General features: G+C 40.8%; 1 protein-coding gene across 4 annotated transcripts in view; it reads left to right on the top strand.

The window, feature by feature from the left end:
- The window catches only part of nbeab (neurobeachin b), a 194,412-nt gene that overhangs the window by 143,627 nt on the left and 25,575 nt on the right, over positions 1–25,210 (top strand). For all 4 annotated transcript variants that reach the window (XM_059331642.1, XM_059331641.1, XM_059331643.1 and 1 more), the window contains 4 exons: positions 14,055–14,172; positions 14,258–14,360; positions 15,067–15,182; positions 17,322–17,434. In XM_059331642.1, the coding sequence (XP_059187625.1) occupies positions 14,055–14,172; positions 14,258–14,360; positions 15,067–15,182; positions 17,322–17,434 (450 nt within the window). The remainder of the gene's footprint in view (positions 1–14,054; positions 14,173–14,257; positions 14,361–15,066; positions 15,183–17,321; positions 17,435–25,210) is intronic.

Below are 25,210 nucleotides of genomic sequence, written 5' to 3' on the forward strand. Positions count from 1 at the left end.
AGACCTGGGCTGGATAATGGCTGTTTTATTATTACTTTAGACAGCATGTTTTCCCTTTTCTACAAATACTTAGATTGTTCTCAAAATGTACTAGTTTATTTGTAAACAAGCAGTTCACTTTCATTTTCCTTTATTCATCAAAGAAAATCATATGCCTGAGTTCCATCTTGTCTGTTGTAAAAGGCACCCATTCAGCAGCAGCAGCGTGATTAATCTTAATGTCAGCGAGATGTCTACCATCTAAAGGTGGGCGCTGTAATCATCTGCCCACTGACCCCATGACGCTCATCTACACTCCTCTTTGCAGCCCCTGTGTCTTTTAAGTAATTTCAAATCTCAGATTAACTGAACACAGTTCTCTCCCACGTGTCATGTGATCTCAGAGCAGAAGTACACTGAAGCACCAAACAAAAGGAATGGAGGAATTGGTGACATATTTTTTATGTTTTGGGTTGTTGGTAATCAAATGCTGCTGGTGAGGCCTGTGATGAAATTAGGCAATGTTGCCTAAATAAGGGATGAAGGGTTCATAATTGCCAGTCCTAGAGATCTGAGGTGCCGGGTGCCAACTGTCAGAGCAAGGCTAATGATGACAAATGTCTCTCTATGCAGATTGCTGCAGCAGTGAGGGTGTGCAGCTGAGAAGGAACAAGAAAAGAAAAATGCAGAGGGCCTAATAAGAGAAAGCCTGTGTGCACATATTTAATGACCTACATGGAAACAAACCTCCCTAACTGATGGCCTGCCTTTGAAAATACTAAAGCTTGATGCTGCTGCTATAAAATGGAGTCCCCTACCGTACATGTGACTGATATTAATAGTAATTAATGTCTGTGACTGCGAAGAATCATTACTATCTTCTGCTTAAAGTGAGACTTAAAACAAAAAAATAGAAACCTTAATAACTTGCATTTGCTTACAAGCTTGTCAAGATGATTTAACAATAAAAGTGTGTCATATTGGAAAAGTTAGCTCTACATTTAGCCAAACAATCCATCAACTCTATTGTAGAGGATCTGTTAGCATGGATCAGCTTTGTCCATGTTTCTATCTTTCCTCATTAGCTTTCTTGTAGTTTATGTTTTGATTTTGATTATTGTGCAAGATGGCGTATTTGTAAAAAGACACATGGGCTGTTACTCTCTGGCTCATGTACAAAATAACAGGCTGTTCCTAGTTAACACAACTAAACTCTTGTTGGTTATCTTGACTTAAAAAAAGTTTTTGTGTCTTAAAAGTGTGCTTGATTTTAACCTCCTTTGTAGCAGAGAGCCATAAATCTGATTTCACTTACTGTGACGTAAGGCTCACGCTAATAAAAGAGCAAACCCAGAGTGTTGCATGGCCAGATTTCCCCAATTTGTTGCATGAATGGCTTTTGAAAGGGGTCCCTCTTTGTACAAAGGGAGTCTCGTCTTTGTTTGGTTTCGCCCCATCTGTGTCATCTGGTGGTCTGTGCAAGAGGGTGGTGTCTCGGGGTGCTCCCCAGCGGCGATGCCAGTTGTTTTATGGACTCGGTGGAGTGGTGCTGGGAGTTCATAAGTTGGCTGGCCCATTGTGTGCTGAGCCCAGCTGACACGTGTGAATTGACTCCAGCATATTGACAGATCATTTCCATTAATGAATCGGAGGAGTCTGCCTTGTTTCACTCTGTGATTTATGCCCTTGCTTCATCATCCTCTGAGCTCAGGGTTAACTAACAGCCCCCTGAATGATTCAACCACAAATTGTTGGATGACGGGAGTTTGCTTTGTTCAGTGGTTTTATGCAAGTATGGATACGCTTGAAGTGGTATTTAAGCATTTTTATATGTTATATTTAAGAATTAATCAAGTAAATCTCTGTATATAACACAAAATGAAAAGTTTGTCTCAGATGATTTTACAATTTATAAACCATATTGCATCCTCAAACCTTAGACTCGCTTAGAATTGACTTAGAGTTTTATATTTGATATTTACATATAAAATAATAGCACCTTTGTTAAATCATTGTTATCTAGATTTTTTTTAAATTTGTAATTCTGCACATTAAAATTTCCTACTAGAAATAAGTGGGTGATGTTCAGTTATTAACCACCCACCATAGACAACTAAGTTTACATTTATCAAAGAACAGCTTTCTTTTGGGTCGACGCCCTGGCTGTTTCTTGATTTGATACTGAGCTGCTTTTGTTTGTAACCGCTGGTGTCTCATCAGCTCGGCCCTGATCCTCCATGGCGACCATCCAGGTTGTTCAAAGCAACAGCCACACACTGCTGATAACGCTGGCCTCAGCCTGGCCTGTCACCCCCACCACTGCTGCCACATGGAAGGCACATTTGCTCGCCACCATTTTATGCCGCTGTCACCCTCCCTTCAAGAGCGAGGGGAAGGAGGGGAGGCGAAAAAGAAAGGAGGGAAAGAGGGAGGCTCACCCTGAGCGGATGCTAGACAAAGATGGCAGCAGAGACATTTTGTCTACTTTCATTAGTTCTGGTGGTGGTGAGCTGTGCTGAATATTAGCCTGTTACTGGAAAAGCCACACATTGTGAGCACAGACGGAGAGCATGTCACAATCAAATCTACCCCACCTCATTTCCATCTTCCTCACTGAAAAAGTGGGACATATGGGACAGGATGCCAATTGCTTATTTTATATGGTAATTAACATCCCTCAAACCATGTTATGTGGTAGGTGTGTCTCAACCGTGACAAAGTTTATCTCACACATTTACATATATATTCCCAGTAAGGTAAGATATTTTAAGATCGGAACTGACTGCAAAGGCTTATTTGCTGTGTGTCTTTCAGAAATGAATGAACTTTACTGGCCTTCACTATGTGAAATAGTTTTTGCGACAGCGTCACACTCAGCTATACTCAGAACCATCTCAAATCACTGCTGTCATTTCCTTGAGTATCTTCTATCTGGTATCTGTCAGCTTAAATTGGGACTGTGTGTGTGTGTGTGTGTGTGTGTGTGTGTGTGTGTGTGTGTGTGTGTGTGCGTGCTTGTGAAGGACAGTTGGGTATGTGATATGTTTGCACATGCTTGTGATGAACCTGATTGTTAGATTGTTTGCTGTTGTTTATGATCAGCATGACATAATCATAATCACCCAATCCAAAACTCCTTTTTGGAGTTCTGCCAAATCACAGATGCTTGATCTGGTTTCCCTATTCTCCAGCCTGCATCTGATTCTTTTGTTTACCTAAATAACAACTTCACACAGCAAGTCCCTGATTGGCGCTAACCCCAGTGTGTCTGTGTGTGTGTGAGGATGTATCTGAATGCTGTTTTGTCCTGCTGGGCTTTCATCTGTTGGACTCATTATAGTAGTCATCTCACTGGGCTGTAGAGAGGCTCAGGAGACGGGCGCCCCATGAAAGAGTCATGATGGACGAAGAAGTGCTGATGTGCAGGTTCCTGCCTCCAGGCTTTCACCTGCTCAGAAATGGCCCCAAGAAGAAAAGAATCAGGCCGCTCAGACCAGCCAATAAAAGACAGCAGAGCTAAAGTCAGTTTGAGTTTTCCTTACTGTGGGTCTGCAATTGATGGTAAAAGTTAAGTAATTAGTAAGTGAATATTCTGAATCTCTTTCTGGCGAAAAAACCAAACAAGTCAAAAAGGTGGATGAAAGCACCAAAAAAGATGGATAAAGATGTACCGTTCTACCTTGTTAAATTTCAAACGATTTTATTAGAGTGTCAATTCTGTGGTCTTGGCAGGGCTCGGGAGGTGTCTGTGCGGGGAGTGCGAGAGCAGGGTGAGAGCATGTCGGCTGTTGACACCATCTAACGAAGGGAGGATTAGGAGTTTACAGAGGCAGTAATATGATAGGTCAAAAAGAGGAGGCACTCCTCCACAGCACTTGGGTCTGTAATGAATGATTGACTGGAAAAGGAGAAGCTGCCACTCGCTGGCTGAGTGCTCATCTTGACGCCTGCCGCACCGCTCCACGGCTCCCCTTGATCACGTTTCGCTGCTCCCTTCTCATCTAAGGCACAAGTCTGCAGGGAAAAGCAGCTTTTCCCTCTTATTTTTCTCCCTAATTTACACATTTAAGACATTTTTGTTTGCTTATTTGCAATTCCTTTTTTTGTCAGTGAGCCTCTCTCTATCAGTCCTACTCCCAGTACAGCCTTGAAACCAGCCCCCGCCGCACACACACACACACACACACACACACACACACACACACACACACATACACATACACATACACATACACACACACACACACACACACACACACACACTCCCTCACTTACAACCTTTCTTTTCTCTTCTGTTTGCCTTGAGGCAATGAACTAATTTCAGGTTCCATAATTGCGGTGTGTTGTACACCTGTCTGCTATTAATTCTCCCCTGTCTCTCATTCTCTTTCTTAATGAGATATTATTGTAATTATTGTCATTATGCTATTTTCTGTAATGAACTTGATTGATGTTGTTGTTATGGCGCTATTTATTGTCTATAATTAGTGTGAATGTGTAGAGAACTTCAACACGCCCTGATAGACTGTGGTTATGAGTGAACTCGGTCCCTCATTCACTCATCAGCTGACCTCAGAGTTCCCGCTTAGTGCAGAGTTTGTCTTGGATATGGAGACGAGAGCTGAGCAGCCTGGTCACCACTGAATAGGGCCCTGCTTGTAGCCATTTTAAGACCATTACAACAGTGAAAGGCTACACAATAGCCAGTGCGGGGCTTTGTTTCAGCCTGTCACTTGCACCCTGTGAAAATCAAATAGTGCTGCGCCTTAAAAGAAAAGGTGAAAAAGGTTTTGCCTATACTCCCATTTTTTGAAAATCTGGTTGTGTTTTGAAAAGAGAAAAAGAAGTTTTCAGTGACTTGATTTTGAATGTTATTGTTGAAGAGGCAAACTACTGGAAGGAATGCTAAAGAAAATCTCAGCTGAATGAACGATGTTGAATTTTTTTTCTTAGCGGCTCTCAATCCAATTAGGAGTTTAATAAGGGTCATGCATAGGGACTTCACGCTGTAGGTTGGTTTCTTTTGGGTGCTTTTGGGGAGTAGGAAGGGGCTGAAGTTGGATAGGGCCTGACTGAAGGCTGCTCTCTTTAATGTGTAGTGAGGGGTCTTGTGCCCTGGTGAGTCATTGAAACTGTCTGGGGAGCACAGATGATCTTTTCCGTTATTTTGAAGGCGAGGTCGGAAGATAATCTGACACTGTGGTTAGATTGGTTTCTCAGGTGGTACCAATTACCTGATCTCTGACAAGCCTTTGCTTCCCCCCTCATACGCCTCTCTGGTGCTGTCTCGTTTGTCTTGAATTTTTCCAAGGATTTACTTCTTTAAGCATAACATCTTTTCAGTGATCTGTGTTCAAGTCAACATCGCACAACTCTTAATAACTCATTTTTTATCCCTTGTTTTTGGGGTTTAGTATCTTACCTGAAAAACTGTAACTCTTCTTGTAACTTGGAATGTGAGTAAAAATTCACAAAGGCTATATAGGTCTTTAAAGGGGCCTTAGTTGATCTTTAATCTCTCCCTATGAGAGGGAAAGTAGGTAGGAGGGGCCTAGAAGTGGACACATCTAGCCTTTGTGGGTTTGTTCACATGCTGGGGAGCTTTGAGTGTCTGACAGCCGTTTAACTCCACACGACCTGGTTCTCAAGTGCCATCGTTTGGGCGCTCTTGAATCCTGTTAGGAGCCATAATTACAATTCATGCACTCCCTGTGCTTCTTTGAAGAGGCATTGAGAGAGCAAGAGGGGTGCGGAGAGCCTGAGAGAGCTCTAGCAATACGGGCCCTTCATCAGTGTGGAAACACTCTCAGAGGCTTTCATTATACCGCCTGCATATTGTGGCCTACATCATCAAACTCAGCTACAACATAGATCCACAAAATGATAAATAACTCGGTTATAGAATTTATTATAGAGGAAGGTATTACAATCCATATTCCAAAAAAGATGTGTTACTGTTTAAAAGATAAATAAAAAAGAATGCATCAAATTCAGAATGTGTATGTAAAAAATAGTTTCCCAGATTGAGCATTAAATATCTTATTTGTACTCCATTCAATTGTTTTCAAGTTGCAAAGGATTTGCCACTCATTGCATTGTTTTCATCACAGCATCCCAACTTTTTTTTAAATCAGAGTTGTATTAGTTGCAGGGATGGGTTTCTTTTAATGCAAGTGGAAATATGCAGTACATATTACATGACACATTATATAAAATTGCCATTCTTTCAAGTATGCAAACAACTAGAATTGAAGTGCGAGTGAAGCGAAGCACATTCAATAACTTTCAAAGGGAAAGAGGAGAAAGGGTGAGCATAATGCCTAATAGGTGCTTTAGTAATTTCTGAGTTTTCATAGCTTAATCCGTTCTGAAAAGCTGAGGAGAAGAAAGGCTGCAAATGGCCCTCAGTATTAATTCGATGTGACTTCTGTACAATAAGGGCTGTGGATCCCAGAAGCCCATTTTCAAGCTTACCTTCTTTCATCATCCTCAGCCCTTGGAACTTTTGCCTAAATGTTTCATGAAACCAAGGCTGTAAGCCTCTTTGGTATTCTGTCTTTATAACGCCTGGTTTAAGACTATTATTACACCATGTTCAAGGCAGAGGAGCACATACAAACAGTGAAGCTGCCTCTCCATTGTGCAAAACTCAAATTGATTTGGTACAATTGGGAGAGCACTTGTATTAAAACACACATATTCTATGGCTCATTTCCCCCCTTTCATTTTTGAGTTTTGCAAATGGAAATGAGGGTTGGTTTCCCTCCTTCTTTCTACAAATAACTATTCTCTCTGGTTTCCTGAATATATCAACTCATTTTTAAAGCAGATCAAGTGACATGTTTTTTATTATTTATATTAAATTGTGGATTCCAACACACTACTTTTTCAGAAAAACAACTGCATGACCAAACCACACATAAAAACAACACATCATTACTCAGATTTCATCCTGATATTTTGCTAAGATAAAAGTAAAATTAAAATGAAATGTAGCACTGTTGTTGTGGAGATGTGGAGACCCCCTTCTGCCCCCCTACCCCCATCTTCATCTTCATCAAAAAAAAACAATTTTGTGAACTCTGGGACTTCTGTGAGTTTCATTAAAGTCCTTATTTTGTTTTTCTTTTCCTTCAGAGAGATAAAGCAGGCAAAGGATTTGGTTTGTTATCAAAGAATCCTGTGATGATGTGCCTCAGGAAAGTGCAGGCTGTATCTCATAGCGTTTTCTGCTGTGGATGCTTTGAAACACATTCTCTCCCATTATAAAAATACTGTCAGGGATATCGATGCATGTTCATTGTTTTATAATTTCAAGAAACAAAGAGTCATCTTTCTTTCTTGTGTATGCGTTGTTTATACCAAATAGGGGGAAACTAGCAAGGGACACACTGGGTGGGTCAGTGACCCTGGAGAAAACAGCTTGCATTAATATGGTCTAATCCAATGTAATTAGTCAAATTACAGCACGCCAAGCAGCTTGTCAGGGGCTGTCGGCTTTGGCAGGCACACAAGATGGCCTGGAATCCCACTGGACAGCAGAGAGACCTCAAAATCTCTGCAAAGCCGCCCCTTCTGCACTTACTTTTACTCCTTTCAGTCCATTTTTCTGCTGTCCTCCATCTTTTTCTTTCTTGACAAAAACGGGGAGGGCTCTTTCAGTCGTGCTACAATGTTTTCACCTTTTCTGAGTTGTCTCTCATACCCCCAGGCTGCAAGCTTGGCTTCCTGCCTGCCTGCTAAGGTGGATCAAAATGATATGAGGATTCGAAGCACAGGCTACAGAAAGTCAGAGTAATTATATCAGTGCTGCCTTCCTCCTACGTGATTTTATGAGAGAGAGTCAGATGCACGCTAACTAGCACCGCTAAGAACCATAGACACGGTTAAGACACTTCCTCATGTCGTAGGATTAGCATTGGTAAAAAGATTTAAACTATATAATTACATGAGGATAAAGTACAAATTATCTAGTGCACTCAACAGCCAGATTATCATCCCCCTGCAAGCCCCGTTCAGCCCCAAGGGGTGAGCCTGGATGACAAAAGGCCCTCATTAGCATAAATTTACAAGCCCTCTCGTTCAGAGAAGCCGATAAGAACCTGTTCCACCTTTGCTTGGGCCCTGAATGGCTTGTTGTGCTTTTGGCAATGACAGATAAGTCAGGGTAATTCCACTTTATGCCTGAAAAAATGATGCTCCAGATTCTGGCTGCATCCCGAAGGTGTCACCCACGATAATCCTCAAAGAGCGTCCAGCAGAAAGGGGGCTGTGTGTTTTCCAGATGATATACTGCGAATGACAGAAAGAATTATACGAAGGAGGCCAAATCTGTAACATATTATTAAGCAATTCCCAGTGAATAACAGGGATAAAAGGATAATGGATGAGGGTGTCGTTATTACCTTGGTGCTGAGGGAAGCGGCAAAGCAAAGGTAGAGAGACAAGATTAATTGAGGACGAGTGAGGCGCTCATTGCTCATCAGGCCCTCTCGTCTAACCACTTGCTCTTTCTGTCCTCTCCTCCTCTGTCTCTCCGCCTCTCCATCCTTGTCTCTTTCTTTTCTTCTCTGTCTTGTTCTGAGCCCCTATCCCTCCCACGCACCAACAAAAAAAAAAAAGAAGAAGAAGAAGAAAAGTGGGATTTAAAGCGATCAGCTTGGCACTCTCAGTGGCAGCCAGAGGAAGCTGGTACCCAGGCCAGGAAGATTTCAGTCATCTTAAGGCTGACAAGTCCCTGAAAAAGTCCCATTAGGAAAAGCTTGCTGAAAAGACCCCATACCAAATGACTGCATCCCTTCTCTCAAGCTCCTTAGTGAAGGCATCCTCAAGCTGTTTATCTGGATGATGTGCTCACTAAGTGTGTTTATGTATGTGTGTGGATATGGCTCTGGCTGGGTCATCACTTGAGCATTTTTATACGTGTGTTGTGTTCCTTTTTTTGTTTCTTCACTTGCAATTTATAATTTGCTTGCAAGCTATAATTAAGTTTCCACTTACAGGGAGAAGACTAAATAATAATGATAGTAACAAATATTATATGCAAAAGTTATTGGAAAAAGACTCAAGTTGATGTAAATCAACATAAGTAACACTTCTACAAAGGTAAGTTTTGCATCATAGATGATGTTTCATTTTACTGCAGCAGGGTCTGACAGTCTGTCCCGCTCAGTCCATGTTCTGGTTCCTCCAACACTGAGATAACTAATAGAGACACAAAGAAGCCCAATAATCTGCTCCCGAACTGGAGGTGATTGTTTCATAGAAGGCAACACTATTATTTATCGATTGGAACACATCACAACATATTATGCCAAACATAAACTATTGGAAACGTGGACCAGTTTGAAATCAGTTTCAATGATCCACCTTTATAGCTGCAATTTTAGCTGTGATGACCTCAAAAGTGTCATTTTTTCAAATAGTTTTGTTTTAATATTATTTTATTTTTGCTGTAAAAAGGTCCTGCAAGTTCCATGCAATTATACACACAAGTCTAAAAAATTAATGGTTGTGTGTGAATGCCCAAGTAATTATGGGCTATTAAATTAAGTTTATAAACCCAAGAAAATACATAAAATCTGTTTGTTTTTTAATTACATGTAGATTCACGAATATTAGTAAGCTCATCAAGGAAATACATTTTTTAAAGATTGTTTCTTCTAACCTGACTGAAGCCTTCTGCAAGCATCATATGGCCTGATGCAGAACTTTATGTATCATCGCTACAGGAAACCAAAAGTTTGAGTAGCTGTTTGGATTTTTTTTTCATTGCTTTTTTTGAGGCTTTATATTTTAACATAGACAGATAAAGAATGTTTAAAGAGCCTCAACTCTTTAAGAAGAGATTGCATACGAGGAAAGCAGCTCCACCCACCTGTCCTACTATGGCAGGGTTGAAGACAGCGCTGCAGGGCCTGCTAATGTGCGTGAAATACCATCCATGACATAAATGTTATTGACAAACTTGGCTGGACATTTGGGGCAGTGAACTGCCAGCATATATAATGCATATTCATCTCCTTTATCCCACTGGTCTTGCCAGAGCACCCGAGTTGTGTCATCTTGCCACACTCCAGCTACCACCCAAATGTATAGTGACACTGATTATGCAAATCTGTATCTTGTTTTCCCCCAATACCTGCATTAGGAGCTTGCTACTTTATTGAAGTTGAGATATGGCTCTCACAGTGAGAAACCAAGTGGAATGCTGATTTTTTTTTTTTTAATCTGTGGGAATCTTTTACATTTCTGTATTTCTACATTTCATAACAGTTGTCACATTTAGGGGGGATCAGATGAGAAACATGCTTTGATGCTCAGGCATAAATTTTGCAGGATGGAAAGGGATTAAAGCTGAAATAAAAGTGGGGATTTGGGCATGTCTTGGTCAGACAACTACGATTTCTGTTTGTGCAGCTTTATAAAGTTAAACTATTAGTGTAATTTTACAGTGTGTGGAGCACCTGAATCATTTGTAGGAAAAAATAAGTACACTGTGTTTAATCCTACATTTTTCTTTTCAAGGGTCAGATTACCCAAACTACAAAAAACGTTAGTTCTCCCTTACTCATAGTGGATTTAACACAAATAGTTTTTCTTTCTTTTTTTCATTGAAAATGTGTGTTAAAAAAGACCCAACAGCATCATCTCTTTCCAGAAACAATGTCCTGTTATTCTGAATAGATATTTGTAATCTTTATTCTTTTAAAAAAGAATTGTCATAAACTGCCCAGCTCTGATTTAGCCTCTTGTGTGTTTCAGTTTAAAAAATATTTAGATACAAAAAATGTATTTGTGACCCAGCCTACCACATTGTCTTTTGCTGGTGATGCTCCTCCACTTAGCTGAGAGTTGCTCTCTGCTCTCCCTGTTACCAAGCTTTATGCTGTTTCTCTGCCTTTTCCGACTGCTCAACCTCTTCACAGATTTGGCCCATATTGCCTGGGGTCAGCCATTGAATAAAGTATACGCAGTGTGTGCTGATCCTCCAAATTGCCATGTGTGAAATCCATCCCACTCGCTCCTGGGGGAGTAGTCATATCACTCAAAATGAAACTGCCTCTCGTATCCTCCCCTTATTCTTCCACTTCGCTGTTCTCTCTGGCCGCCTGGGACCATGCAGTTGTGAGGCTTTATAGTGGAAGCCTATTAGACAAATCTTAGATGAATGCAGCGGAGGTGCTGTGATACCAGGTTGTCAGAGTGCGCCACAGTCTCATATAAATATATCAGTCATGCTGGCTTGGAGGTCTCACTGAATTATATTATTTTCCTGTTTTGGTATAAATGCAGTGGAGGGGGATTGTATTGTCTCATATAGGAGAAAATTGTATCAGGTTTTAGAGAAAATGCTTCGTTAGATTTATTAATAACGTCTGTCATAGTGTCTCAGCCAATGTGAGTTAAAGCTATTTGGAAGTCACATATGATTATAATCTATTTCCATGCATGAAGTGGCTCCCTATCGCTTTTAAGTATGATGTGTTCCATTTGAGCATCTGCACATTATCATATATGAGTTTCAGCCTAAACACTGGTGTCACCTGTGCCTCTCCTCAGCTCATCTGTCACAATATTTTTCCATTCTCCACCTGTGATGTTCTACAGGCAGAATGCAGTTTGCCCTCTGTCAAATCAGGGAGAGAAGAGGAGGGGAATAAAGAAAAGAGAGGACAGAGACATTAAATTGCATTATGGCTATTATGCTGTAGAGGTATACCTCCCTGCAGCTGGCAGAGCAGCGCATGCGCCTGTGGCTCTTAATGAGCCTGCGTAGAGGGACCTGTGTGGAAACAAAAGGCTGCGCTTGTCGGCCATACCAGACCCCTCCACCCGCCCCCTCACTGCTCCCCCAGCCCTGAGCGTGACAGACCAAGAGCAGAGCGCCGGTCCCTTCCTGGTGGCGTGATTAGATTGGGGCCGAAGTCTCCAGCTGGCAGGCCTGTCTGTGACTGGAGGCGGCCGTCCCCAGCGCTTGTCACTGGCTGACACCTCTGACAGGCAGGGGACAGCTTCAGCAGACAGGTTCATTAAATGGCATTTTTTACAGCTGGGCCTCCAAAAATGAGGGCTGGGCTTTGTCAAATCTCCAAGTCTACAGGGGCCCCTGCATGTTGGTTTAGACCAAAGCTTTGTTGTTATGACAAATTTTTTGATCTGGGCTGTTTGAAATCAGCTCTTTTTTCTCCTCTTTAGCCTCTGTTTTGTTGACAGCTAGCCCTTTGGCCTGTACTTTGTCATGGCAGCAAAATGTTCACTTTAGCTGGGTAACAAGAAACAGCCATTGCTAAAAAATATTATATTGACATTCAGTTACAATTTTATAGCTGCTTTTATTTTCAATTCTTAAGAACCTGAAGTGACATCCCATTTATTTTTATAATACATGATATACTAAATGAAGAATTTAGGAGTCAAATTTATGATCCTGTTAAAATAGTAAAATGATAAAATGAATAGAGACTTTGCTGAAAATGACAAACCATTTAAATTCTCTAGACATCTGAATAACTCACTATGTATTCAGATAACAGCTTGCTAGTGCCTTGATGGAGTAAGCTGTTGTAGCCTTCCCATGATGCATATCTGTATGACTTGCCTTTCAGCATGGTCCTCAGAAGACTCCTTCCACAACATCTGGCTGCAGAGCAGGGGTGTGAGGGGGTGTTAGAGCTACCCTGCCTCCTTGTGAGCTGCTGCTGGCCCTCAGCAGTGCACCCGCAGCTCCATAGCCATCCCTCCATCTCACCTCCCTTCCTTTTCTACTCCCTCTTCAGTCAGCATGCTGCCTCCTCTGGGCCGCGCTGTCTCTATGACAACTGTTTGAGTTGGGGGTTGCAGAGGTGTCAGGCAGGGCATTACTGGGAGGAGAGCACCAGAGATGCTGTGCTGCACATCCAGCATCTCCACCTAATCCAATTTTAATTGAGCTCCAGAGATTTTGAATGTGGCACGGAGGTCGGGCATGAGCTATTCCAGGGAGAAATTAAGGCAGCCCGGCTCGCGCTGCACTCTTCCAGCCTGTCACTATTTTAAATGAGCATTAGCATCAGACCTAACCCAGCTGAACATCTCACTCTGGCTTCCCTCCCTCCCTGCCTACTCCACCTCAATCACCCCCACACACGCATACAGACACCCACACACACACACTAATGTACTGTAGGGCCTCACCTTCTTACTACCCTGTTATATCTTTATTCTCTCTCACACACTCTCCCTGTACTGAACCTATGTGTGATTATAACCTGGGGAGTTGATGAGGTTGCTCCCTGGGTCACACTGTTGGACAAAATTGTTCAGTCAGAGGGAAGTGAGATAGGAGGGGGGAGGGGGAGGTGTGTGAGGGGACCATTCTCACCTGTCAGAACAACTGTCTTGGTTTTATGTGTGTGGACCTGCAGTCCCAGTGGTGCTGCATACACTAATGATCCTTTGTCTGCTTTCTCCTCTACTTGGCATGATGGGGTTTTTTTATTGATTATTTATGTGTCACTAGCCCAGGGGGTCCTTTTTTGACCACTTGAGTTTTATAGACCAACCGCAAAGTGTGAAAAAAATTTTGAGAGAGAGCCTCATTATGTATACAAGTGTCTTGAAACATGGTTTAATGTCTCAGTGGTGTTTTTTTTTTTAAATAAGGAATTAATGAACCAATAATTTTGTGATATTGATATTACATTTCAAATACACTTACTCTTGGTTAAAAATTGATTTTAGTAGCCTAATGATAATACAGTATGAATTAGCTTTCAAGCAGCAGCTTTTTATCCCTTTTTTGTGAAATAATAAATACTAGACTGATGTTGCAATGTCTTAACAACTATTGCTGACAGTTCACAAAGAAGTACTAACAAGTGCAACAGTTGCCAACTTTTTAATGGTCAAGCAAATGTTAAGTGTGATATCGCTTTTGTAGAATTTGGCTCATTTAACAAAGTTTGGAAAAAATAATTGAGTCACTGATTGCTTTTGTGTCCATATCTCACCAAATCCGTTATCTTTCTCTGGTTTTATACTGTACAGTTATTATATCTCAAGGACATTTTTCTCTCTCCTTTCTGTCCTTGTAGGTCTTAGCATACACTGAGGGTTTACATGGGAAGTGGATGTTCAGTGAGATTCGGGCGGTATTCTCTAGACGCTATCTCCTGCAGAACACAGCGATGGAGGTCTTTATGGCCAACAGAAGTAAGTGGAAGTGCCAATTACAGCATTTAAAATCCATCCTCCTCCTGTTCTTCATCACTAAGGGACCTCTCTCTCTGTTTCACAGCATCAGTAATGTTCAACTTTCCTGACCAAGCCACAGTAAAGAAAGTGGTCTACAGTCTTCCTCGAGTTGGAGTCGGCACCAGCTATGGACTTCCACAAGCCAGGTGGGTTCGTATGCCAAGATAAAATAAATTGAACACTGTTAAATATTTATTTTATTGTAATGTCTTCATGGCCGATGTTAGCTCCTCTATGTTGTGTGTTGGAGCATCTGTGCAGCCTGGCCAGCAGCAGAGTCATTTGAAGTCCCATTGCTCCAGTTATTGAAGTGGATGTGCACTGACCCTGACTGAACTGGCCTAATTCTTTGACAGAAGACTCTATACAGCAGGGCTGCAGCCCGGCCACTGACCACAGCAAAAACCACATATTCCCCGTAGACCCTCTACTAACAGGCCCATTGTTACTGTTACAAAACAAGCACCATTTCCTTAAGTCTTATGTTAATTGAGTGGATGTAAAACGAGCCATCCTGAATTAACACAGTAAATTAATCTACCTTTCATTCAGTCTATTGGAATCAAAATTGTGTAATTGTGAATGCCTTGCATTTGGTGCCATAATTATTCTCTCATTTGTAGTATATCTCAGTATATTAATTCCGAATCTGACATTCTAGACAAAGTCAGCTATTAAATGCCATCATTCTTGCACCAGTTTCTGTAATGTAGCTAATCCTTTATATGTAAGCATTGTTTCATTTACAGTTTATGCTTTTTCCATTTAAATGATTAAGGATATATGTCTTCAAATATTGTAACTCACACCAACCTTCTGTTTCCTGATTTGATGTCTAAATGTTTTTTCCAGGCGCATCTCCCTGGCAACCCCTCGTCAGCTTTTCAAATCCTCCAACATGACCCAGCGCTGGCAAAGGAGAGAGATCTCCAACTTTGAGTACCTCATGTTTCTCAACACTATTTCAGGTGAGGATTCCTGTGGTGTTTTACTTTTTGCAGTGGTGTGATTTCTGAGTGAAACTTCGAAAGAGCCATAAGTATGGAAGTAATGTATTCTCTTTTTCACAGCCATCACTTAAATAGATCGATTCTGATTTGTTTTCTTCCTTATCTGGGCAAAATTCACAACCAGTGAAAGTGAAAGTTTTATTCTATTATCTATGCGAATCTCTTCACCATTAGAGTCTTATGACTTTAAGTTTAGCTATCATGATCAATAAACTTTATGTGTCAGTGGCACTGGAAACATACTATAAGTGGCCTCAGGTATGTCGTATTTGTTTAAGAATCCATGGTAACCTTAAGTGGTGCTCAATGTGGTAGACTTCACTGTTCATGTGAGTGTGCTGTTTGAAGCAAAGAGCAGCCACAGCAGATTTTGCCAGATAATTAGTGCCTGGCTTTGTGAGAGTGTACACATGTGTGTCTGCGGAGTTGAGAGGTTCTGTTGTCGACTCTCTGATCTCAACTGCAACTAACAGGGAAGGCGAGAGCGACTGCACGCTACTCTGCTCTGAGAGGTGTCATCCTCTCTCGCGCTGCATATTCATGCATATTTATTTTTAGCTCGTGCTTGAGTTCGATACATTATTGTCAGCTAATTAGATGTAAGGCAGACAGAAAAACATGCCCAAAATTCATTAAAAATCCCTGGTAATGACCTGGGCTGACAAGGATGTCAGAATAGTGTGGGGCTGCAGACAGGCGGGGGGTGAAGTGCTGGGAAGAGGTGCGAACGGGAAATGGTCTTCTAATTAAACACTATTCCACTGTTATTAACATCCTGCCACCCCAACTCAGGCCCCAGCACCAGTAGGTCGAAGCACACCAACGCACCCAACTCTACTTCCACACTTGGCTTGCTGCTTCCTTTTCACTATATGTTGCATTAACCTGGGTAATTATGGTCTCTAGCTTCCCCTCAGACGCTTGATATTCTGCAGAAACCTTCCAATTGACCAGCCTGTCGCACATTATCACTCGCTCAGCTAGATTCAGATTATTTAATACATATTTTAGGTAATCATTGAAAACTTTATGGCACCAGCAAGCAGATTTAGGAAGTGTTTGTATTGATGATCCCATTTCATTGTATGAGCTTTCTCTAAGATGTAATAAAACAGGTTTTATTATTTTGACCGTAGAGTTGCCACCTCTTTATTTTAGCATAACAGTATAAAGTATTAGTGTCAGGGTGGTGTGTGGTATATACGAGTCAATAGCAACATCAGAAAAAAATGTAAAATCATGTGAAATGCATTTGGAGAAAAAGTGATAACTCTTTTATACTATGAGTAAAGGATGTCATTGGATTGTGGTCAGATGTTAGAATTAGTGCTGCTGCCTTTTACAGTTTGGTTTCATTTTTCTCAGTGGATTAAATAAAATATTGTTGCTTTGAGCCTACATTTTTTAACTTGATTTATTACCAGCAGTAAAAATTCCAACAAAACCATCTATAGCAACCCTGTCCCAATCCTGGATTATAACTGGCCACCACCTGACCTCACAGCTGTATCAGTGTCATCTTCAAAAGAAAAGTAGAGCATTAATGACAACATGGTACATGCTCTGGGCTTTTCCCATGGATTTCCTCTGACACATTTTGCCATCTGAAAACCATATCCCCACTGCAAGACCATAGAGGAAATTCACATCTGGCCAGTCAGCACATCAGACTTGCAGTGACATTTCAAGCATTTGAAAGTCATGGCTCTCAGAAGAATCTATATCCCTCTAATTGCATCCACTCCTCACATCTTAGATGTACTATATTCTCTCTAAACTTAAAGACAGCGTCCTCAGGCCTCCTGTAACTCCCACAGTCCATTGATAGAGTACACTGAAGGAAAATGCATAGGGACAGAAAGCATTCTCTCATAGCAGGGAGAGATTGCCATTAGTTTATGTGTTTCTCTGGCAGACGCTGTATGAGACAGGAAGTGCGTCTGATTGAGGGCTCTGAGATTGGGGGCTTGTTGGAATGTTGCATGCTGATCCCCCAATGTAACTGAAGCCTCAAGTGTACCCTGCCCTGCTTTCAACCTCTCTGTTCCCTTCCAATCCTTCATCACTCACAGATTTCTGTCTGCTCTGTGTGTCTAGGGAGGACATACAATGACCTGAACCAGTACCCGGTCTTTCCCTGGGTCCTCACCAACTACGACTCAGAGGAACTGGACCTGACCTTGCCAGGGAACTTCAGAGATCTCTCAAAGGTACCAAGGCCTCTTGGCCATGCACTTCAGTATGACAAAGAGAAAGGGGGGCAAGTGGGGGCAGCTGGCTCTGATGGCAGGAGATTTCCTTATTAAGGCCCAGACTGTAAAATAATATCATATTTAATAGCTGAGAAATCATGTGCACAGTCTAAACTCGTGAGGTGGAATGTAAGGAGTGGAAAATGCTGATTGTCACTTCCTGAAATGCACCCAAATACGTTATGTAAGTTCACTCCCCGTTTATTTGGTACAGTATTGTCTCAGCACATAGTTTGCACTTGACTATAAGCTTAAAGAGGCTTACTGGTTTCTGCATTAGAGAGGCTTATACATTTTATAGCCATATGTGCTTTGTATGGTAGACACTACAGTATAGTGCTCATAATTAACGACTCTTTTAAAAAGGTGCCTTCTGTTTGAAACCCCAAAATATTTTCATGATCTCAAGGTCTGTGCCATGTAGTTGAAACCATTATTACAATTTTCAAGCAGCTGTAATGAATATTTTGATATTAGCAATAAATTACATACATTACATATGCATACACATTACTTATACATTATCAATTACAATTACTTGTAAGTGAAAGTATTCAGCCATAGTGATGAACCCACAGAGAATTATCACATCCTCATGCCAGCTGAATAATGTACTGTTGTGGATGGGGGCAGCAGCAAAACTTTATTTAGATACCTAAAAAATCAGTCAGTCTAAGTTTACACTGTAATATTTGACCACTTTACCTTGCTGTCCAATGGGGAATGGTGGTGTGCTAACCGCCACACTAACTCTGAATAAGTGCATCATACTACCACCTAAAAATATCCAAACTATCCTTTTAAGAGCTCCTAATCACAGGAGTTGGTAACGAGCAAAACAGAGCTGTAAGGAGAGTGAATATTGGATTTACATTCCCATTAAAATAGAAATTTGAGTAACTAGTTAGATATAATTATAACTTTCTCTGAATACTGAAGTCGGACAATAAAAAATAGTAGAATACACTCCAGGATTCATATTGAATTATTGTTTAGCCCTCGTCTTTATAGCACGTTTCAACACAAACACTAGTCACATACTATATTATGTCTAAATTAAAGTGGGTTATTTTATTAATAAAACATTTTCATTTAATAATTTAAGTTTCTGCTTGGATTAGACTTTGAAGGTTGATGAACTCATAAGAGCGGGTCATGAGCACAGTGTTGCAGTGAAAGTCTTTCTAAATATGGTGGATCAAAAATGCATCAAGCTGTGCAGTAGCGAGAGTCCTGCTAACGCTGCCAAATCACAAGAGCTCAGACACAATGACACTAATGCCCCACAACCCTCCATGGGAGATAAAGTTCAGCAATATTTTTGCTCTTTGATTGAAGAGGAAAAGGCAGCAGATCACTCTACCACAAACTGTGGCCTGGTTTACTTGTTTACCACCCCCTTCTCTTTCGCTGTCTCTTTCTCTCTCTTGCGCATGCAAACTGCAGCTCACTGACCTGAAAACAGTCACATTCCTGTCTGAGCTCCCTCATTCCCTCTTGTTTCCCTCAAAGCGCCGACATTCTGACTAAGAGCCTCACTTTGCCATCTCAGTTCTCAACAGTTTGTATCAATTTTCAGCTTTTCAAGGCATGCGTGTGCTGTGTTTGTAGTGGGAGAGGAGGGGAACTTTGAAAAAAGAAAAAAAGGAAGTTACTCTGAAACGCTCAAAAATCGTGGACGACTTTGATAGTGTGTTGTGAATTTGAAAAATGAGCTCCAACTGCTCTGGAGCCCTTCTTCACATTTCAGCAAACCCAGAACGTTTTGCACAAACAGCTCAGTTGTGTGTCTTGCCACCATCATCTCAGCAGCACTTGTCTGCTTTTGGCTGCTCCGGCCTGTTGGGGCATCCAGGTGGGCTGAGAGAGCCACGGGATGTGTGTGTGTGTGTGCGTGTGTGTGTGTGTGTGTATGCATGTGTGTGTGAGTGGGTGATCACGGCTGAGCCATGTGCAAACCTCCTGCCCTGGGGAGACAGTTATGTATTGTAATGTATTCCAGTGACATCCTCCCATGCTGTTTACAGGGCTGAGCTGCCTTCATTAGCATGAGTTCACAGCCCGTGTCTCCTGACAGTTGTCCTTGGAACCCCGGGGCTCTTACCTCCAAAAGTTCACAGCTAGTGTAGCAGGGAGGGACAGAGGCCCCCACACTTCTCCTCTCTGCTTGGTCTGCCCTTTTGTTCAATTATGGATCAGAGGTAGCAGCACAGTCTCTAGAGACTCGTTCATTGTATATTAGGGCTGTGTGTGTGTCTCTCTGAGGTGTTGGTCCAGTGGGTGTGGTTGTGTACCACACAGGCTGTGTGTATGGTAAGTAATGCTGAGCATCATTTAAAATGTTTTCATACAATACCGTTGTTTCGGTACCAATGCCAATATGATGTTTTTCAAGAAAATCCTTCTTCTTCCTATTCAATGCTTCCACAAACAGTTGGTCAAACAATAACTTTATTTCAATAATACAAAAACAAAAATATAGTTTATATAGTACAAATCTGACAAAGCCTTCAATGCCAGTTTTCTGTACTTTGAAATCGGTTTTGATACATAGTGCTACAGACACATCAGTCTTCTGAAAATGATTGTGGTTCGATACCCAGCTGTAGTGGCTACTGCATTAATCCATTGTTCATTTCCTGTTCTAATTTGTGTGTTTATTTGTTTTCTGCAGTTGAATAATATCAAATTACCCCATGTAATACCATCTGTCACTCCAGAGTTCAGTGAGCAGCAGTGTTATGAAGATAAATTGTCACATCATTACTCTCATCAATACACTGGATAAAGCTAAATTATAATTGCAGCTAAACTGAAGCATCATTAATACTCGTAAATGTATTCTTAAATTACGCCACAGTGCCATTGCACAATTCAGGAGGCTTTATTTCCCACAGATTAGAGTCATACCTGAGAACTGTTTGTCAGTTGCAGGTGACTGCTACTTGATTGACAGCATTGTTCAAACTGCTGGAGCTCTGTGCTGATCTGCCAAATAATATCCCTCCCAAACCCACAGCACACACCTACAATTACCTGCTGGTTGGGCATGCAGTCAGCTGTGAACAGTGTTATTGAACATTGCATTGCTTTGCCTCGAGGCCAGAGTTCTGCATATTTGGATGTCAGACACATTCATGCAGTGAAGTGTTTCATTAGATTCTAATGATTATTCCTTGATGGAGTGACAAGTGGATGATAGATAGGGGGAAGCCAATCTTCCTCATAGCTGTTAAATGATGTGATGGAAATTCATACAATTACATAAGAAGGCAGAAGAAGAAGCAGATGTGGGTTGGCATTGTGCTTCTTCACCCACTGACTAAAACTTATTAGACACATCTTCTGCAAAATATTATTTGAAGAGACAAGCAACACCACAAAGTGTCATGAGAGCATATCTCAACCCATGTAGATTAAAGTGTTTACTCGCGTTTTCACCTTACTAGAAATTGCTAAAAAAATCTGATAATGTTCCTTGTTAGTATATTTTGAATTAGCTGTGCCAAGATAGAAAAAATATTTTAAACGTTTTCCTTCTGAATGCTTCTGCTGTGGCACTCAGTGAAAGCTGAGTATCTCTAAGAGGCACACTCCAAGTAATGAAGAAAGCAAGACACCCTCCACACTTTTCTTTTCCATATTGGAGCTTTCTTCATCCTCACATTCACTCCAGTCAGGCTGTTTGGGAGCACATCTGCTTTATCTTCAGTTTGAGAAACTTGATTGCATTAGACTGGAGCTGCATGCAGCCCTGCCTCTGACGAGGCAAGCAAAAATGACCGTGACTTCTCCTGACAGAGCACCATAGCAACATACTGTAATGTAATTACTTTTGAAATATAAAATGCAATATGCGTCTCTTTGGGAGGTAGCTTAGATATAACCGCACAAATGGAGGTACTCTCTGCACACTTATTCACCAGCAGCCGTGTTCATTTCCTGCATTTGGAATGCAACACCAGAAATGATCCTGATTGAATGTGAAGCCAAATCTAAGTTTGATCATACTTTGTTTAGTTGTGTTGATGTGTTTCACTGGGTCAGGTGTTATACAAGAAATGAACTCGGATAGGAGCAACTGTGAAACTGTCTGAACTAGTTGTTTTCATTGTCTTATATCTGTGATCAGTATGATATGCAATGCAGGGAAAAGGGAAGAGGTGACTATTCTTTGTTGAATAGAGGAAAGCAAAGGCTGATTTTGGGATTATTAACAGATGTGACTATGATAGGAAAAAAGGTCCTATCTCATCACAAATGGTTCACTATTTCCCATTGAATAAATCATAGCTGTCTTTTCACAGTCAAAACAAAAGCATATCAGAAGCATATACATATGTATTCATGTTTGGCCGTGCTATTTGAACAGAGTTTAGCATTTCTATACAGAATACACCCTAATTATGGTATTTTTTATGTCCAAGGCAGCAGACCCTATGAAGAGATGTAGAAGATTTGGACTTTTTTTTTAGTCAAGTTCATGCTTCAACTCTCCTAGCAGCAACAGTGTGGGATTATTCCAAACTGAGAGAGCATTGTCTGGAAGTAGTAGTGTACTGTATTAATTACGTGTGAGTTATAGAGTTGCTCATTTGTTAGCTTAACTCTATCTTTATTTTGTTGCTGTATATTTGCTCTTTAACAGACCCAATTTGAGTAGTCTTCAACAACCTGCCAGGTGGAAATTCCCTTTAAGCTGACAGCAACCTGTCACAAATTACTATTTTAAAGATGGAAGTGAAGAGATGGAAGTTTTGCCATGCAGTCACACGTTTTCTAGAAAACAAAATAAAAGCAGCCTTACTTATGCAAGTCACATAGCAATCGTATTTATTCTTACACAGCTGAATGACATGGGAACACTGTGAAAACTTTTTGCCTCATTTATGTAGTGCCAAATAGAAGAATTAATAGGATATAACTTGTCAGTAAACATGTCTTTCCCTAAAACTTGGAGCTTCATTTAAGACATGTTTGTGGTTAGATGTCTCAGGAAGAAGTTGAGTGGTTGGTGGCAGTGAAAGTGAGCCTAGATGTTCTTTTTGCATGTTCTGCGAAAAAAAAGTAATTCTAGCTTGTATCACAAATTCTTGACTATGCTGATATGGTTTAGTGTGTTTTCCAGCTTTTTCTGGTACAATGCTATTTAAAGGGGCAAGTAAAACATTTAACAACACTGTGATTTAAAATGTTCTCCTTTTTGTGAGCTTCGGTTGTAATAGGTTATGTGAATTGTTTACTTATTCCTCTCTTACACGCATTACTATTAGTTGCAGCCGTCTATGTCTTATTCTTCTCCCTCTGCCACATGTATTACCTGGATCTTTTAAACAGCTCTAACCTGCATTAGCTACACTAGCGGCGGTTTTACAGAGTGCGAGACGTCTTGTGGCTTGCACCCCGATCCAGCTGGGCCAAGACGTCACATACAAGGCCATTATCACCCCATAAATCTATGCAGATCTCAATAAACTTCTCTTTCAGTCTATTCAATTGTGCTAACACTGGTGTGGACTTCCATTAAATTCTAAGGAAGAACCAAAAAAACTGGCCCCATTTAATTTCGACTTAGAGCTTCAGGCATGTGCACTATGCCACACATGGATATGAACATAATCTTTGAAATTACCAAGAGAGTCTGTCTGTCGCACTGAGGTTGCATACAAACTGTACGCAGCCAAAAGAATAATACTGCAATTTTAATAATGTTAGAAGAAGTGAATTTTGAATTGAGGCTTTTATTTTATTTCTTCTGACCTCTGAGCTGCAGCTTTCAGGTGGAAAAGCTGCCATTGATTACATTACCAGTCTCCCTTTCCCCTCTGAAACTGAGTCAGTGGTACTGAGTATATTAATATTGACTGCCAATATGCCTCAGAGGCTCTTATATTGGATGGGGTGATTGAAAAGGCAGAGAAAGCAATTTATTCACCACTAAACGTATGTTTAATGGGAGCAATTTTGTTGCCTTAAGAACACATGAAAATGAAAAAGCCGCCAAAGGGCAGAAACCCACTGATTGTGTCAGTACAATATTGAAATTATTATGAAGGCTGTGGTTAAATAGTTAACCATGCTATTCAAGGTTTGGCCTGACTATGAAATAATTGGATGGATGTCCCAATAAATATAGCAGTGATGTTATTTTTTATTTTTTTATATCCTCACAATAATTGGGAACAGTTCTTGAGCAAAGAACAACAAATGACCAAGAATTTTAATGATTTAGAAAGGCTGGTTTTAGAAAATGGGTTTTTGTTAGAAAGATCGGTAGAAAATCTGCAATAAATGCTTGCCGACTATAACATTACAAATTTCAGTCATGATTCAATTCTTCTGACTGGTGATTTATGACTATAGCTTGTTGTGTAGCGTTATTAAATTGCAGTATATTGTATAGATTGTGGTAACTCCCATCAGTAGAGCCCAGTAGCACAGAGGGGCTCTGAACACAGATGGGAGTAGCAGTGCTGAGTAAAGTGTTTGGCTCAGTGGGTGCGTTGGGTGTAAATCAGGTCAGCCAGGGTTAATCCACATGGATTACCCACAACATTTAGCAGGAGACGCTCATATCTCCTCCCTCCATCCTCAGCGCGCCATCCTGCTCGCCCCTGCCACCATACCGTTGTAAATTTCAGACAGAAGACAGCGCAACAGGAACTTTTTAGGGTTCAGGAGAATAATGGGGTCTGACAGACAAATCCCAGAGTAAAGCTCCTTGACTGCCCTGAACTCTCCCCCAGCCTCTCTGCCGGCCTCACCACATGTAGCCTAATGGGGAACTACAAAGACTCTGCAAGTCTATCTCTGTTAATTATGCTCAATTATGCTTTGCTATTCCTTGTGCTGTCCTAACACAAGCAGTAGGAAAGCATGTTTTATACACTATGCACCCAACAAGAGGTTGTTTTACCTGAAAATCGAAGTCGAAGTAATGCACCTCAATGCCTGTTATGGTTTAAATAAATCTCAATACAGCCATGTGTTTAGACCATCACATCACCTGCTACATGATGAGAGTACTGGCAGCAAATCGTCTGTGTCATCAGGAAAAAACTCTGTCTGGACTATGCATAGACTATATACAAATTGTAATAATGCAGTCAAAGATTATGCCTGCAAAGTGTAGTAAAACAGACACTTAATTTGCTTTGGACGGCACCAAAAATATGAATTTTCTATGGATGCTTTTGTGAACTCTAATAATCTATTTTACAAGCATGTGGACTGAGTATTTCCCATAAACCTTTTATAACTGTCGTATCGCCACATGATCATTAAAATTTGATTTAGACGGAAGACTGGTCATGAGACTTGCTGTTAGCTGTAAGATTTTTCATTTTGAGATTAACACTGGGTGGTTCATGCAGAAATACAACAGACTCCCAAAGGCAGATCCCTCTTTTATGAGACTTTGAGTGTTATTTATGTGGTTGCCCAAATTAAGTCAAATTAGCTGCATTTTACAAGTATAACTAGCATTGGTTTAGCCCTAATAGCAAAGACTGAGTTTTTTGTTTTATTATAAAGTACAAGTAAAGTAAAGTGCAATGTCCTAGATGGTACACTTTAAAAGCAAAGAATACTTTTGGATTACAGAGAGACTTATCTTCATACTTTCTCATTGTAATTCACCCACTTAATATATAAGAAAGCATTGGCTTACACATTTATATATGGACCAAAATAGAATATTATTAGTGATGTGATCACAAACTTTCAGTTATAAGT

Source organism: Centropristis striata, chromosome 4 (assembly GCF_030273125.1).
Source record: "Centropristis striata isolate RG_2023a ecotype Rhode Island chromosome 4, C.striata_1.0, whole genome shotgun sequence".
Classification (NCBI taxonomy): Eukaryota; Metazoa; Chordata; class Actinopteri; order Perciformes; family Serranidae; genus Centropristis; species Centropristis striata.